The sequence below is a fragment of the Channa argus genome, chromosome 19 (assembly GCF_033026475.1).
Source record: "Channa argus isolate prfri chromosome 19, Channa argus male v1.0, whole genome shotgun sequence".
Taxonomy (NCBI): domain Eukaryota; kingdom Metazoa; phylum Chordata; class Actinopteri; order Anabantiformes; family Channidae; genus Channa; species Channa argus.
The window spans coordinates 16645391-16658519 of record NC_090215.1 but is presented as its reverse complement, the minus strand read 5'-3'; the positions used below and the strand labels follow the sequence as shown (position 1 = coordinate 16658519).

General features: G+C 39.6%; 1 protein-coding gene across 2 annotated transcripts in view; it reads left to right on the top strand.

Moving 5' to 3' along the window:
• Window positions 1–10781, top strand: part of gpr158a (G protein-coupled receptor 158a) — a 55170-nt gene extending 44389 nt beyond the window's left edge. Inside the window, exons 8-12 of one of the 2 annotated variants that reach the window (XM_067486754.1) lie at window positions 688–826; window positions 2757–2862; window positions 3490–3636; window positions 3740–3823; window positions 4300–10781. In XM_067486754.1, coding sequence (XP_067342855.1) covers window positions 688–826; window positions 2757–2862; window positions 3490–3636; window positions 3740–3823; window positions 4300–6183 — 2360 coding nt within the window. In that variant the 3' untranslated portion in view covers window positions 6184–10781. The remainder of the gene's footprint in view (window positions 1–687; window positions 827–2756; window positions 2863–3489; window positions 3637–3739; window positions 3824–4299) is intronic. The other variant, XM_067486755.1, reaches the window with a different exon arrangement.
• Window positions 10782–13129: the final 2348 nt, after the last annotated feature.

Below are 13129 nucleotides of genomic sequence, written 5' to 3'. Positions count from 1 at the left end.
CCTGCGGACAAATTATCCAAATGGTCTCTTAGGACCCTGAACTCTGGGGATAAGCCGAAAAGACAAAAAAATAAAAAATAAAAAATAAAATCTAAACAAAAATTGCAGTTAAATATAAACAAACATGCATTTAATTTAACTTGGTCTCTTCATTAATTTTCTTCATTTTAGATATTCTGATCTGCACCTGCCCTCTCACACCCTACCTAAATAACAGATCTGTGAGTGGCCAGTTGCATTTTATGTTCATTGTTCCTATTGTGAGAAGGACATGTGATTCACTCAGACCTGAACAGACCCAGAGTTCAAGCACACAGCACCATAAATGTCAAGATAGTGGCAACAGGCTTTTATGGAAAAAGCAGTGTGTTTATTACTGTGGAGCTGAGTACCTAGGAAACATTACATTGGGTTGCCATGGAGGTGCACATGGGACTCATTTATTGCCTAGAGAATACAACCAAAGCTGTTACAAATGTGATAGGGTCCGTGAAACAGGGCATTTTCCTGTATACATGTGTTGTACAACGGTTTGCACCTGCACCATGAGAGCACTGAAGTGTGAAGCGAATAGTTGGTGGGTGTACAACCCGTTTTTCGGCCTGTGTGTCTTCCGTGCTGCGTAGAAATTCTTTCTAGGCCTGCGCTTACACTGTGGTCCACTACTTTCTCATTTTTGCTTTACAGCTGAGTTCCTCTTCCTGCTGTGGGCAGTGTACCTGTGTTATGCTGTGAGAACAGTGCCATCAGCCTTCCACGAGCCGCGCTTCATGGCCATCGCTGTTCACAACGAGCTTGTATTGTCGGCGATATTCTATGTCATCAGGTATGAGTGTTATCACTTAAATGGTTAGTTCATCCACATTACAATGGCTTTTTATTTGTGGGGCTCACAAGTGTTAAATTCATTACACGATATACATTACATACATTTGAAAACATTTTATATAATTATGTATTATATGGTATTATAAATACTATTGTCTATTTACGACTGAATAAACTTCTAAAACAAACAAACAAATAAAACCTATCAAGCCCCAACTATCTCCTCCAACAAATGCATCCTTTTTAACATACAGATGCTGCTGTCAACATCTATGACAGGTACCACATTTATCAGCACCATATTTAGTATTATGGTCTTTGATTTCCGTCCACCCTAGGCATTTTAACATTACTAACACTGAATTAGGCTCAACCACCCAGTTCATCTGAGAGCAGTTTTTTACTGTAGTGAAATCAGTCCTCTTCTGCCACTGTAGCTGTACTGTATCAAATAGCTGCAGTATGTTTGTAAATGAGACATTTCAGCTGACACCACGCCAGCCAGTTGTACGTGGCGTCTCCCTGAGAGCTATTTCATCAGATTATTTACTGATGAACCATTTTTAAAAATAAATAAATAGCTAGAATTATTGGCATTGTCATATTCCACTTATGAATTAACATCCATTAGCACTAAATTGGGTGTCATCGACATAAAACTTGATCCTGGAATAGTTTTCAATAGTATTTGAACATCTGGTCCTTCGTGATTACATTGCCCACTTCTTTAATGGGCCGCTTCAGTTTTGTTTTTTTCTCTGCAAACAATTGCCAAACGATGCCACTAATAAATTGAATAGTTGCCTTGTGCGGCAAGTTGATTCTGACTTGCTGCCACTGGAGACAACAGTGTACACTGGGGCTTGTTAGTTAGTTTTGTGTTACTCACAGAACATGCTATTTGATCTCACTGTGACCAGTTGATGCTGAGATTTCCTTGTTTGCTGCAATAGATTTTAATCAGCTGCAGGTGTGAACAGGATTGTAGGAGAAACTGTAGGAAGTGTAATAGCTGGGAGACTTGCGTGATTGACTGGGAATATTTCAGAGAGTCTGCAGGCTTAGAACAGGTAAAATGCAAAGGTTACTAAATCCTCATCTGCTTAGAAGATGGGAAGACGTCAAAGCTTTGGGACATTTCATATGCTGGACCTTTGCCTTCAATTAGGCTTCTTAGCTATTACAACATTAATTAGCCATTTGCCAACTTCAGCTCTGTAAGGAGTTTGCTAGATGGCATTTGCTGAAATACAGGCTCTCCAGTGGTTGAATTAGCATCTGACAGAACATGCCTTTATATGCTTAGTGTGTATGAGGTGCTGAAAGCCTGTCGGTTCATTTAAAATAAAAGGCTGGAGCTGCTTCTCACATCACTGTTGTTTCTCCCAGTAATTCTCTCATTTTCTACCAACTGCTGCACCACAGGCAGCCCAATATGCTGCTGTCTGATGTATAACTAGGAAGAATCTTGTGACCAGATCAAGGTCACTCCCCTTGATTGTGAATCCAAGTGAAAGAATGAGGAAAATAATGTCTCATTGTTGGCAAAAGGCTCAGCGAAGTAAATGTTATGAGAGGCAGTAGAAACGACACCTAGACAGACGGTGTATGAATCTGCTTTGGCTGAAATCACATTAAGTGTGTTGGTTTAAACTCTCCTGGCTCCATCTCTACCTCAGAGGTTTACTGTAGAAAGACCAATATGTTTGATTATCATACATAATTGATAACTGAATCATATTTTGCATTTATTGTATAAACAAATTTGGAATTTGACAATCAGCTATCTTAAGGATGTTCAGCATGTGTTTATTGAGACATTTGTTGCACTTGGAATAAATTTGAGTACAGATACTAAAATACAATGGATATGGGGAATTCGAGCAACTTGATGGTTATGATATTTTCTCCCATTTTTTTTCTGACAGGTTCACTCTTGCCCCTGAGCTCCACCCAGACTGGATGCTGCTACTGTTTTTCACCCACACCCATTTAACTGTAACAGTTACACTGGGTTTACTACTTATTCCTAAGGTAAAGTCCACAAGTCATGTTTCACCTTTCATTATTATTCTTTGTCTAAATGAAAAGTATAAAAACTCCACGACTGTACATTGCTGAATCACATTTACTTTTCTAATGTTTAATTTAGTTTTATTTCACTGTCATCGAGACATTGTCCTACCTTTGTGTTCTTGCTGACATTTCCCACTCAATTAATAATCAATAATGTAGTTACAAGCTATAGGAGCTGTAGGCTTTTATTCCTTTACAGTGTTTTTTTTTTTTTTTTTTTACCAATTTACCAACTACTTTGCTAAAAAATACGAGCACAATAAATACTGGTGTCTTATGTTTTCATAGTGAATATAAATGCCAACTGGTGGTGAGTGTTGGGAACAAAATAAAGTATTGGGTTTTAAGTACTTTGGAACTTGCACTTGTGAGTGTAATATAAACTAAAGCATGCAATTTGATATATTTTGCTTATTGTCAACTAATCATACAAAATGCCAAAGCAACAATTACTTAATTACAGCTAAAGGCTAATAGACACCCGTGTCATCTTCTAAGTTGTGATTATCATTGATGCTAGTATTTGCATCATTTGAAGACATATTTCAGTTAATAATGGTAGTCTTTTTGATGCCAACCCCTCAGTTCCTTTTTGCTGGCACCCATATGAGAGATGATATAGCCTCTGAGGCCTATGAGGATGAGCTGGACATGGGTCGTTCTGGGTCATACCTCAACAGCAGCATAACTTCTGCATGGAGCGAACACAGTCTGGACCCTGACGACATTCGGGTGAGCAGTTTTTTTCTGTTTGCTTCTCTGTCGTCATTATATAACCTAGTGATACCTTTTGAATCCTCCAAAAATACTGAGCCATGGCAGTTTTTTATTGCAGACACCAGACGAAATGGGCCATCTCAGTTCTATTAATGGCTGTGGCGTAAGGTCTTGCGACAGTCTTTGGGAAAAACGTACCAATGTGAGCAGAGATTTCTGTTTGTCTGTTAGAGCTGAAGAAGTCTCTCTACCAAACGATTTGGGCACTTCAAGCCTATTTACCAGAGGGAGTGGTATTATGATGACATGCTGCTGCTTGAAAGCATTCATTGAACTGGATCAGCATAGAGACAGAAATGCAACAAATTCAAGACTCTGAACTGAGGCTGTTTCAGACCTAACATTAAAACACACTCCTTTTTCTTATTTGATGATGTCCAAGACTGTCCTGTCTTTCCTTTTTTCAGCACGCGTGTGATATTGCGTAGTGCATCATTTAGAAACTGTTTGTAGTCACGTGTCATAGGTTTGTACTGCATGTTCGCTGTGCAGTAGAATGTCTGTTTTGTGTGTTTTGATAAATTTTTTTTTAAGATATGTAACTGCAATTGTTTATTCGAAGCAGGAAACTGATCCTCTTACATCCGTCTTTTCTCCAAATTATCCATACATGTTTAGGAGGAGCTCAAGAAACTCTACTCCCAGTTGGAGATTTATAAAAGAAAGAAGATGCTGGCAAATAACCCTCATCTCCAGAAGAAGCGGAGCTCCAAGAAAGGGCTGGGTCGCTCACTAATGAGGCGCATCACTGAGATTCCTGAGTCCGTACACCGGCAGTGCAGCCGTGAAGACAAAGAGATGGGAGAACATGGGAGCAATCGCAACAGCGTGTGCATGTTAAAGAAGAACCCAGTGGAGCCATCAAACCCAGGGAAACCAGCAAAGGAGGAGACAGTCAAGAACAAAGTTTTTTCTCTGAAGAAGTCCCACAGTAGCTATGACCATGTCCGTGACCAGAGTGAAGACTCTAACAGTTCAGCAACAGACAAAATGGAAGTGACCACAGATGAAGGCTCTCTCCTGGATACACTTATGGGCAAGAAGTTAGTCAAGAAGAATTCTAGCGAAAACATGAATGTCCCTAGTGAATCTACAGAATCAGTTCCTTTAGTGTGCAAGTCAGCCAGTGCCCATAACCTCACAGCAGACAAGAAACCAATTCATCCCAGAGCCTCCATGCTGCAGAAATCCCTTAGTGTCATTGCCAGTGCCAAAGAAAAGACTTTGGGCTTTACAGCCAAGACCCAGAGTGCAGAGGACAGCAATAGGAAATGTCAGCCAAAGAGCAAAGACCCTAGGGCAAATACAGAGGCAGAGAATGAATGCCAACATAAAATGATTATCAGCCAGTCGATTGATTACAAAGAGAGTGCGGCAAAAGGTAGGAACATGAAACAACCTGTGAGTGTCAGCCATTCTACAGTCTGTCCTGATGCAGTTAAGAGTAAGGACCTGTATGATCTGTCAGAAGTGTGTCCCTGGGAAGTGGAAGATCTCCCAACTCCATCCGAAAACAAGGTCCAAAAGCATGTCTCTATAGCACCAAAGGAAACCACAACAGTTCATGGAGCAGGCACCAAGGGAGGCAAATCGCAGCAGCAGAAGCAGAAAGCGTCTGATCAATTTCCACCAAGTGGTAGGAACTCAAAGGAAATACAGAGGACAACTGCTGTTCGAGCAGATGTCTGCCCATGGGAAGATGGAGATGAGAGCAGTGCTAGTCAAATGGAAGGGCCAAAGCAATCAATATCTAGTCAGGCTAACCAAGTTGCCAAAGCCCATCATTCTGCAGTAGAAAGCTCAAAAACACATCGGGCAAGTGTGTGCCCATGGGACTTTGAAGAGGCTCCAATGGCATCAGAGTTAGTCCACTCCTCAGATACAACAAAGCATGCAAAAGGCACCTCTCCAGTGGATGGGAGAGGGACCACCCTTTCAGATCCATCCAAAGCAGGAGGTTCACTCCAGCCACCCACTTCAAAGTCTGATGTATGTCCCTGGGACTATGACAACACCGCTGTGTCTCCAAATTCTGAGAGGACACCGAGTCCCCCCCGAGTGTCTAAAACCAAGGAATCACCTTCAAAAAAGAAAGGTGCATTTTCCTCAAGAACAGTTGAAAAAGAGAAATCAAAAGACGCTGATGATGAGAAAAGTAGAACAAAAGCGAAGGACAAGAATAAATCTTCAGAGAAACACGTGAGTCAACAGAAAATGGCTGAGGTATGTCCGTGGGAAGTAGAGAGTCACCAGGAGGTGGTGTTAGTAGAAAAGTTAGTAGAGAAAAGGAAAAGCGCAAATGTAGGAGCCGCCAAAGCAAAGCAGGCTGAAGTCTGTCCGTGGGATTTTGAGGATATGTCAGATAGAAAAGGTACAGACAAAAGTTCTCACGTATTAAAACAGAGCAATCCTAAACCTAAAGGCGGGGTTTTAAGTGCCACTGAAAAGGCAGACATTTGTCCCTGGGACTTTGAGGACAGCACATCAAACAAGAAGGCATGACCCTCAACTGTAACGGACCACATATAGAAATTGATGTATAATTTTTTTTCACTTTGAAATCATTAAATATTTCCCTATTGTTAGTACGGTGACTTGGAAGAAGAGTTAGGTTCCACAAGTTGCCTTCGTTTATGAGGTTGTGTTCCCGTTTCACTGATTTTAAAAACAAAACAAGATCACAATAAGCATTCCAGACTATTACAGGAAATCCTTAGGATAAATCTTAGACTAATATGCAACTTTGGATTTTCACTACATGAGCAATGTTAAAAACCTGCATTTATCATGTTCAGTTGTATTCAGTCAACAACTTCTTTTTTTTTTGTGCATCTAAACATCTTACACTAGGATGTGTTAGGACTAGTGAGGTGTAGACAAAAAAAGTTGTTTTGTGTAAAAAAAAAAAAGAAAAAAATAGATGAATTCAGGGTTCGAGTGCAAAATTACAAAAGTGAAAGCCAAAGAATAAGTGAAAATTTGCCAAGGGCGGGGTGTTGCTCTTCAGACGGCAAAGTTAATGTATTAGTTGGCATACAACTACAAACTTAGAAGTGAGGGAAGAATGCAGAGAGGAAACGAGTCTAAAGGACTTTACCCAACTCCATAAACTGCGAACTAATGACAGACTCTGTTCTTCTTGTACATTTCATCTTATTTTCACCCTCATGGCATGAAATCACATATCCCACATCGACCTAAATCAGACATGCTTTTTTTCCCCCTCAAATCTATTCAATTGTAGTTCTCGGCAGATTAAAATGCTTCCAAGTCTGCAGAGATGTACTGTATGTGCCTAACAAACTAGCATTGTCTTGTATCAGCCTGAAGTGAAGCAAGTGGCTTCATCTTTGGCATCTTGTGACGGTGAATTATATTAACAGCATGCACAGCCAGGTATCGAGTAGATGGACCCTACTTGTTTCTCAACTAAAGCAGTTTATGTGTTGACAAATATATAATAATGTCTTAGGTTACTTTTTTAAATACCAAATGCACTCACTGTCCTGCCTCATAACGGATGGTAGAGACTATGTGAAAGCAGCATTACCATGAATGTGTGTCAAAATGGCTCATATGTAAACTGTAAAAAGTAGGGATAGAAAAATAGAGGGACTACTGGGGAAACAATTTGCGCCAGCTTTGCTAATGAATCCAGCATGGGTCTTTGTGTTGACTTGCACCAAATGTATGTTAACTGTTTGTATATGTCTGGAGACACAATTTCACAAATGTACCCAAAACTTAAATGCCGTATCTTAATTACGCTGCTGGAATTTATTGCGTTATCAGGTCCTGGCAGCACTTTCTCTCTTTACATTCCCCGTCTCAATCAACAAAAGGTAAAGATGGTCAGGTCACCAATTTCATTTTACATACAGCTGCTTAAAGAATAATTCTGGTTTAATGGAACTTAACAGAACCTTTTCTCTAGTTTGGCCATAAGTTATACCGTCAACAGTAACATAGTACTCATTGAGTGTCAGTACCCACAGAAGCATTTCTTGAAATAGGGCCCCCATCACAGCAGGTGTCTTTTTCACTTGCATCCCTTTGGTGTCAGGCCCCAAAATGGCACCTACCGTGTCTTACAAGGGCACCAAAATGGCAGCTAGTGTAACACTATTTTTTAATCTAAACACTCTAAAATGCTGGATTACAACTGTGCAAATCTAGCGGTTTGGATTGGTTTAGGCGCAAAGAGACATGGGTCAGGCTTAGCCACTAAATAAACATGGTTAGATTTAGGAAAAGTGTTCATCAAATGTAATACGTTTGTTTTGGTCTTTTTCTGCAACTGGTACAAATGACTTGGAGAGCTATATTTTATGAGAGGACAATATCCAAGTCACAGTTCTTGCTGAGAACCTGATGCAACACCAATACAAAAAAAAAAAAAAAAAAAAAAAAAAAAAAGCATGGGGCGAGAAACGGGGCAGTGAGGTAAATATATATGCATATTTGTTAGGTACATATACAATGAACAGTGATACTTAATACCCAAACAAGTTTGTGGATCAGTTTGTGCTGTTCACTTCTTTGCCTGTGCAATGAGGCCTATTGTAATAATCACATTATAGGCTGAGCTCACTTTTTTCTGACAATTTTGCTTGACAATTTGCCGTTTTCTGTTTGGGAAGGCACTTTACTTGCTGTAGTTTTTTTTCACCCATTGTAATAATTGGATTTTGATTAGTTAATATTTTTGTATGAATACGGCTGGGTTTCTGGCACCACCTACAAAGATCTGATAGGACAATTGCTCCTCCAACAAAGTGAACTACTATTTGGGGTATCCATGGCCTCCCTTGCCCACCACCTAGAACCACCCCTGCAGTCATTACATTTCCAGTACACTCTCGCTTTACCTCCAAACAGTGTGGTTTTGATTAAAATTCACCTTGTTTACAAGCTTGTCCGATCGTGAGACCTGACCGGTTACAGGTTTCGGCTCCTGCCATGTTTTCTGGATCTAAATCATTTTTGGTGACTAGAGTGTTATTTGACAGAAATTATGGACCAAACTACAAAAATAAAACTATTAAAATAAAACATTTTGAAGAGTTAGCCTCAGTTTTTAATTTGCATTTCTGTATTGAATGTTGAGCATAGTGCATGGGTTTCACTGTTTAATGCAAAGTAGACTAAAGGCCAACTTAATTATGCTAGTAAATATAGATTTAGAATTAGCAATGCAATACTCAATTAATAATTTTAATAAACCTTTTCAGGGTTTTAATTTGTTTAGTGTTTTGTATCAAAATGTTATCTATGCTATCACTATGAATCGTGGGATTCAAGTGATAAAAAGAAATCTACCACTTAAAATACAGTAGTAATTGTTAGACACCAAATGAAGTTTGTTACAGCCTCAGCAGTACTTAGTGAAAATGACATGGTATCACTGAATGTCGTCACTGATTGTAATTACCCTTAAAATATCCGGTCTCTGTAGGGGTCCTAACTAATGTGAGAATCGTCAGTGAGAATTTTCCCCAGCCCTCTTTTGATTAAACGCACTCCTGAAATTGCAAAATGTCTTTGCCACATGTCAACAGAAAACGAGTCGGTGGTAAATATTTGTAGCCAGTCGGATGTGATTTACTTTACCACGCCAACACAATTCCACAGCTAAACTCTATAAACGGGATTCAGATGCTGTGTCTAACAGTGTATCAGCTTCCACCCACTGAGAAATTACCTCTGACACTGACCTGTGTGGGGCTCATCTGAAATAAATTTCAGATGTGGAAAGTTTGCCTTTAAGCATGAGATTTGTCACCACCTCTGCTTTATGAGCTTCTGTTATGGCGCCTGCTGAGAAGAAACCCAATTGTGCATGGATTGACTGTAATGCATTGATGGATCTATTTGATATTGTGAACCAGATGTTAGGTGTCATCCATCATATGCATGGTAGTAGCAGATGAAAGAACTATGTTGTGTGGGAATGACAACAGCTACTATACTGTATGTTATAAAAGCACCTTTTCTTTTTCTAAACTGACGTCAGTCATTGGAATCACTGCCACGTTGCATTTCACTGCCCCGAGTGATGAATATTATGCTGTAGGTTTTTAAAACTAGCGTTTTTAGGAAAGCTGAGTGGACTTAATCATTAATTTAAGTCCACATGACCTGGACTTAAACCAATTGAGCTCATACAGGCCCAGAAACGTCTTTGATTTTGGCTTTTATTTCAGGCTTTTATTTGAGTATATATTTATGTTGAAATAAAATGTTTATGCACTCTGCACATGAGCTTTACGGGACAGCGATAGTTGTTGCACAAAGGAAACGCAGTTACAGTTTAACTGTCCAAGAGCAGAAAATAATGTAATACAGAATCCCACCAATATACTATGAAAACATATTTTTTTTTTTTTTTTTTGCATAACAGCAATTGTGGTCTGTTGTCTTATTTGCATAAATTCAGATAGAGTGCATGTTGTAGCCTATCTTAGTTCAGTCAGTCCATAGCTGTGTGTATATCAAATCGTGTGAACATGACCGATGTCCTAATTGTCTGTATCTCTGGAGATGATCATTGTAATTCTGCCGTATCATCAATGAATCGGTGAAAGTCCGAACCATTTTCCTTTGGTGTGCAAATTGAGACCATTGTTCTTCCACCATCTTAGCATATAGGATACTGTGTCCTGTAGGTGTTTGTCCAACGATCAGACTATGGTGCAGCTACTTTCATTTAACCCCCACTTCTCTCTTTTCTTGTGACCAAATCAAGTCACCCACAGGCAAATACAAACTACTACTGCTACTACTATTATTCAATGCTGTAACGTCGTAAATCTTGCTCTCGTGGCTTCTGCATGAACTCAAGAAATTAGTAGGACCAATGTTTCACTGCCCTTGGTAGAACAAAAAAGAGAAAAAAACGATCTTTTATGGACTGTTACAAAGTGTATAGTGAGTGATACTGTCCCTAACCCACTGTATTATGTGCTTGTTATAACTATTGCTCTATGACAAGCTTATAGCATCAATATATGGGAATATTTGGTAGATTTATATTGTGTTATATTGTGATAGCATGTACATAAAAGATACCTCCTCTGCAATAAATATTTATATGAAAATAAACTGTGTTCACTGGTTTTGAAAACACAACATTAAAAGCACTTGGTGTCTGGTCAGTGTATGTGGTCCGAATGTTGTATTATGTGCATTTTAATCTGACAATGTTCCCGTTTAGAACCCTGAGAAAACAGGAATCTCACAGCATGTTCACTCTCATTACTGATCTATTTCTGCTAATACAAATAGTGCAGGTGGTGGATACAAGACACACCCATGATGCATTTGTGCTTAGCAATCAGTCCTGTCTGTCTCAGGTTTGCTCGCTCAATTCTTCATGTAGACATGCAGCAGGAGAAACCCTGGCTTTTAAAAGCCCTTTGCATCATAACGACTTTAGGATATGCACGTCTTGGCGACCGTCCTGAATTGCTTTTATGGCTTGTTGTGGTCGTTTTGGACAGAGATCAATGGAGGCTCTGCAGGAAGCAGGCGATAGAAGATGATATCAAATGCTGAATCCCGACTCGTGCAGCAAAACTGAACACAGTTATTTCCCCATTCCAAAATAATCATTGGCCAACCCATAACGCATGGCTAATAAGCATGATTTGAAACAAATAGTGTCTATATTGTAACAAATGCTTATATCTCTGAATGTACAGACAGTGATGCAGCCAAACTGCACAAAAAGCTCTGCATAAAGCACACACGTTAGCATTGATTCCTCTTTGCAAGAGCACTTTCATTAGGGAAGAAAACAGTTAACTCTGAAAAATAACCTGTGGAGATGGTTCACTTTACATTCGTTACAGTTTGTCAGTTGCCATCCATTAAGAAAGAGTTGCATTTTATGACCATGTCAAAAATAATACATTTTCAACAACTGTACTTGAATTTCCTGTGTTGAAGCTTTTCATTTAATATCATCTCTTGGTGATGATGTAATCAATATTGTTAAATAAACTCTGGGTCAAATGATAATGTGTAATATGCAATGACAAATACTACAAAGAATTATTGCAGAATTCCTTCCTGTCAACGTTATAGTGTATCTAAAGCCAGTCCACCCCCCCAGCCCCCTCTCCTTGAGCTGAATAGTTTGTATTACATATAAGAATCCTTTTAAACAACTTTTATGGAAACAGAACCAAGTTTTACATGAGGACACATTACTTGGTTTCAGTTAAACCTCCCAGAACAGACTCTTGCAAACTACATGCAACTGCAAAAAACCCGTCCAGCCTTCGCTGTAAACTGAGCCCTCTGGATCTCCTGTGATGCTTGTGAGAGTCACAGTTGGATGTTTGTGTGCCTTAGTTGTTTTTGCAGGACAGCGGGACACATCTTCTAGTCAGGCAGGGCTTATTTTTAAACCTCAGACGGCAATCATTGCGTGAATCCCAGCCTTTGAGAGTAGAGATGGACGGCGGCGTGGAGGAGGAGGGACAGAAGATGAGAGGAAGCTTATCGCTTGGCACAACCAGGCATGCTTCGCTGCTGACTCATCTGTCTCGCAGATTCAGGAGGGAGGGAGGGGGAGGTAGTGGTGGCGAATGGCAAGGAGTGGGAGGGGGTTGTGGAAGGACACGAGCCGCGGTTGACTCGTGACTCACAAAGAAAGGTTGTGTGCGTGGGGTGCACGTAGTGGGAGATGAGTGTAGACACACAGAGACACACAAGCCGTAAACATGATTCCACATGTTGTTTTTTCACATTGCACCCGATAAGTTCAGTATCAAGAAATGATGTAGTTTGTAGTCTTTAAGCTCTCACTTCACTTCATATACCGCATGCATATCCTTACTCAACCCATCCTTACTATCTAGATGTTGGTTTTATATTGTCAGGAATACAGTTTGAAGTTGAAAAAATCTGAATGTTTCATTACAGTAAAGGTCCAGAATGTTTGAAAAAGTCTAAAAACAGTAGTTGGGCACACATATAAAGAGATCACTTTTCTAGAGACCAGGATCCACAGTCCTTTTTTAGCTGTGAAGAAGCATATTCAAATGTGTCTGTAAAGCTACGGTAATAGGAGGCTTTTTAGTGTGAAATCCTCCTTTTGTGTTACTCGGGACAATGCATCAACTTTAGAAGATATCATTTTACAGGAATGATTTGGGAAACTCACTGTAGTCAGACAAACATTGTCAACACATTTTTGCATTTTTGCGAGACACGTGTGAATTCACATCAGACACCCAAGATAATCTTTGAACCAAGACTGGGGTCATGGTACAAATACACTATTTGAAGACTGAAGTCGACCTTGCTTGTGACCCTATGAAAAATACTGTTAGAACCAAGAAAATTAACTTTTTGAGTTTAGATTGTAACATATTTTTTAAGTTGGGTAAACTGCTCCTTTAAGTAGTCACTGTTGTTCAACCAAAATTCGTTCAGATTCCCT